At 30.2% G+C, this 5,149-nt stretch overlaps 1 protein-coding gene across 1 annotated transcript in view; it reads right to left on the minus strand.

Moving 5' to 3' along the window:
- Window positions 1–1,076: 1,076 nt before the first annotated feature.
- The window catches only part of LOC137642156 (organic cation transporter protein-like), a 21,331-nt gene continuing 17,258 nt past the window's right edge, over window positions 1,077–5,149 (minus strand). Inside the window, exons 11-12 of the mRNA XM_068374696.1 lie at window positions 4,244–4,363; window positions 1,077–2,683 (exon numbers count right to left, since the gene is read on the minus strand). Of these exons, the coding sequence (XP_068230797.1) occupies window positions 2,513–2,683; window positions 4,244–4,363 (291 nt within the window). The 3' untranslated portion in view covers window positions 1,077–2,512. The remainder of the gene's footprint in view (window positions 2,684–4,243; window positions 4,364–5,149) is intronic.

Raw genomic sequence — 5,149 nt, forward strand, 5'->3', positions numbered from 1 at the left:
TTGTGCAATGTTCACGATTTGCATTCACCTATACCTATCCGTTCATCTATCAATATATCAATTTATCCTGTAGCATACATACATATATATGTATATATATATATATACATATATATATATATATATATATATATATATATATATATATATATATATATATATATATATATATGTGTGTGTGTGTGTGTGTGTGTGTGTGTGTATATATGTATATATATATAGATATATATATATGTATATATATTTCTAAATATATATATATATATATATATATATATATATATATGTATGTATGTATATATATTTCCAAATACATATATATATATATATATATATATATATATATATATATATATATATATATATATATATGTGTGTGTGTGTGTGTGTGTGTGTGTGAGTGCGTGTGTGTGTGTTTGTTTGTTTGTATCGTAAATGAGGTAAGTGAAAACATGGGGCTTGATTGTCATATAAAAAGTCACCTCCGGCTGCATTTTTTTTTTCACCGAAAATCAAATTACAAAATAAAAAGACAGTTTGGCTTTGAACCTCTTAAATTAAGATCCATTAGAAGAGTCTTTCATTGTAGCTATCGGAAAAAAATTAATTCAATTATTAAAGCCTCCATCTTTCAGGGCCGTAGAAGGGGTCTGTGGCTGGGGCTATAGGCCTCCCCCCACCCCTTTTTGCCGAAAACTTAACTTTCTATCTTTCACTTCAGAAAAGATTTGAAGATACTGAATTCCATAAATTTACTTATTCATTGGTCGTAAGAATTATCAATCAAAAACAATTACTAGTGTAGCTGGTCTTTGTTAACATACGATTCCATGTTAGACTAAGGAATTATTCTACTTATATGCATATATTTACATTATATATATATATATATATATATATATATATATATATATATATATATATATATATATATATATATATATATATATATATATACTCGTAAAATACTTCAATAAGTATTTGCAATGTTGTTTTTTTATTCAAATATGAATATGTTAGTTTTACAGTAGGATATCAAAGCACACGATTCTTTTCCATTTTATTCATAACAAATGCATATGAATAACTTCTGACAAAGAATTGTTGCTTGCTTCCACAGATTTGCATACTCAAATCAGTCTCATTGTAAGCACCACTTATTAAGTTATATAATTGTTTAAAAACATTTAATATGAAAGAATGACAATCGTTTGAAATAAAGTGACAGGTAGATTTGTGTTATGAATAAAAAGACTAAGAAAGCGACCCCGAAAACGTGATCAAACTTTCTATTAAGGCGATAATCTAATACTATACAACACATTATGGTAGATACAAAGGATTCTACACCCAGTGTAAATTATTGAAAGTGGCAAGCGGTTGGCATTTTTCTATTCTAATTTGATACAAGTATGTGAATTAACTTGTCTTTTATATTAATCATGTCGAAAAATCTCGGTTTTACTGGAAGAAAGCCGCTATCTAGAACATACCATTTCTTTTAGATATTCCAGTTTACTCTGAATTCTGGAAGGACAGTATTTATTTACGATACATAGCATTCGCTGGAACCCTGCATCACGATATTAAAGTGTCAGGAAGATTAAAGACAAGTAATGAGTTATGATGTTTTTTATGCCTTTATATTGATGCTAAGATGAAGCGCCAAATTATTTAGATCTTTAGTCCGTAAAATGATATAATCAGAAGTTTTCTGTTTTGCAATTAGCTCCTTAAGATGCATTAACTGTATAGCTATGAGAAATAAGACATCCACAGAACATGGTAACTTCAAGTATTAATACGATCAAACCTTAAAAAAGGCGGTTGTTATTGTTGGGGCCAGAAACCATACTGACGCATATATCGGATTTATTATTGTCTCATATATATGATTTTTTTTTCTTCTGATATTTCGTTGATGGTTTATACAAGAAATCGGATGATATAGGAAATACCTTAGAAAAGGGCGAGATACCATGGTTCAATGGTTTTATCATAAATTAGATAAGAAAAAAAAAATCATGATTTCCTAATGCCTCATTTGGAGCTAGAAAGCAAAACTGTAATATGATGAGAATTCTTTAACGTTCAAAAGTATTTGAAATTGTATAACATAATAGCAAGTTGTACTTACTTCGAAGTGGACATTTCCTGTTTCACAATTTGATCAGAATGTTTAATAACAAATTACAGAAAAATTACTCATGTTCAGATGAGCTAAATTTCTGTGCAAGAAAGAACCTATCATCCCTTTTACCCCCACCATAAGGTTAAATTTCGAGCACATTTTCCCATATATATATTTTTTTTAATTGCTCTAACAGGCTTAATTTTTGTCCTAGAGAGGTCAGGTTGGTCTCATTCTTTTGGAAAATGCCTGAAGTTTCTCATAAAATTATCAAAAATATGTAAAAACATGTAATTAACAGCGTCCTTTGGGGGGTGAAAGGGTTATTATCATTATTATCATCATATTTTTCTCCATGATTTTAAATTAGGTATACTGGAACTATGAATCACTAATAGGCTTATCTTCCGACTTTTTCATCCGGTTCTCGGCGTCCTGCAGCGTTTCGGCGAGAGGCATGTTTCGAGTCTCCGGCAGAGGCAGCACGGTCAGACTGCCAAGCATTCCGGCAATACCGAAAAGAACTCCTCCTGCCCACCAAACATTCTTGGCCTGTCATTTGAAATAAGGTAGCAATATGGTTAATACACAGTCATTCATATATTACAATTTTAACTTAAAAAAAAAAAAAAAAAAAAAAAAAAAAAAAAAAAAAAAAAAAAAAAAAAAAAAAAAAATTATAATCACCTAATGTTCAGGTTGTTTTTTCTCCACAAGCCTGGTTTATTCGACTTTTATCCATAAAATTCTAAAAGTTTTGAAATTTTCCCATTTTCTTATGCTTCAGCAAATACATTCGCCTAGCAAAGTAATAGAACCCTCTAGCGTTAAGTATAAACTTATACGCATATTTAAATACATATACATTTGTATTTATATGTATATACGGTATGTATGTGTATTTGTGTGTATACAGAACATATGTGAATTTATATGAGTATACAGTATGTATATGTATTAAATCATATACTGTATGTGTAATTAGCCTATATGTGTATACAGAATGTACGTGAATAATATGAGTATACAGTATGTATATGTATTAAATCATATACAGTATGTGTATTATATGTATATACAGAATGTATATGCATAAAATCATATAGAGTATGTATATTTATATGTATATATGTATATGTATAGGGTTTATATATATATATATATATATATATATATATATATATATATATATATATAGGTAGTAGGTTGGCCTGGGCACCAGCCGCCCGTTGAGATACTACCGCTAGAGAGTTATGGGGTCCTTTGACTGGCCAGACAGTACTACATAGGACCCTTCTCTCTGGTTACGGTTCTTTCCCTTTGCCTACACAGACACCGAATAGTGTGGCCTATCCTTTACAGATTCTCCTCTGTCCTCATACACCTGACAACACTGTGATTACTAGACAATTCTTCTTCACCCAAGGGGTTAACTACTGCACTGTAATTGTTCAGTGGCTACTTTCCTCTTGGTAAGGGTAGAAGAGACTCTTTAGCTATGGTAAGCAGCTCTTCTAGGAGAAGGACACTCCAAAATCAAACCATTGTTCTCTATTCCTGGGTAGTGCCATAGCCTCTGTACCATGGTCTTACACTGCCTTGGGTTAGAGTTCTCTTGCTTGAGGGTACACTTGGGCACACTTTTCTATCTAGTTTCTCTTCCGCTTGTTCTGTTAAAGTTTTTATATTTTAAATAGGAAATATTTATTTTAATATTGTTACTATTCCTAAAATGTTCTATTTTTCCTTATCTCCTTATTTCCTTATTTCCTTTTCTCACTGGGCTATTTTCCCTGTTGGGGCCCCTGGGCTTATAGCATCCTGCTTTTCCAACTAGGGTTGTAGCTTAGCATTTAATAATGATAATAATAATATATATATATATATATATATATATATATATATATATATATATATATATATATATATGTATAAATATATATATATGTATGTATATATGTATGTATATATATATATATATATATATATATATATATATATATATATATATATATATGTGTGTGTGTGTGTGTGTGTGTGTGTGTATATAATGTGTGTGTGTCTGTGTGTGCGTGAGTGTCTGTGTGTATGTTCAAATAGGAAAATACTCACGAGAGACTCTGTGACAATTGGTGTGCAGACAAAACCGGCTTGACTTATTAGATTTAGGAAACCAAATCCTCTTGTCCTTACTTCAGTCGGGAAGAGCTCTGGTCCGTAGATAAAGTTAACCTGGAATTAACGTGGTGAATAAAGGGAGTATTGTTAAGAAAACAGCTATAAGTTCTGCCATTCTATTTGTTCCTGTAAATTTCAATTTTTTTCAGTAAATAAATGAAATACATTCAATTTTATCCTTCATTGATTGATGAATGGAATGTTCTACCTAATCGATGACCCTTGCCCAGCCCTCATATTTATAACCAGCCAACACATTTCGGCCGGGACCTTCCCTCTTTCCTTTTATTTTAATTTTTCTTAACCTCTCATGTTTATTCTTTTCCTTATTTCCTTTCCTCATTGGGCTATTTTCCCCGTTGGAGCTCTTGGGCTTATAGCATACTGCTTTGTCAACTAGGAATGTAGCTTAGGTAGTGATAATAATAATAATAATAATAATAACACTAATAATAATGATAATAATAATAATAACAATGATAATGATAATGAAAATAATAATAACATTAGTAATATAAATAATAATAATAATAATATTGATAATAATATTAATTATGATAATAATAATATCTAAAGATTCAATTATGATGCCAAAAAAAAAGACCCATCTAAACCTAATTATTGAAGTTTGAAAACAAGGACCTATGATTAACATGGTCAATGGCAACATTAGGATCAAGGCCAATCATACGAACATCCTGTCCCTAACCACGATCAAGGGATTTCTGTACACCATTGTATTATTATGCGTATACACTTATAAGAAATATGCTAATATGCTATCAAGAGAGATATTTTTATTACAAATCACCGTACATATTCCACGCGATTTTGATATAT

Source organism: Palaemon carinicauda, chromosome 6 (assembly GCF_036898095.1).
Source record: "Palaemon carinicauda isolate YSFRI2023 chromosome 6, ASM3689809v2, whole genome shotgun sequence".
NCBI lineage: Eukaryota > Metazoa > Arthropoda > Malacostraca > Decapoda > Palaemonidae > Palaemon > Palaemon carinicauda.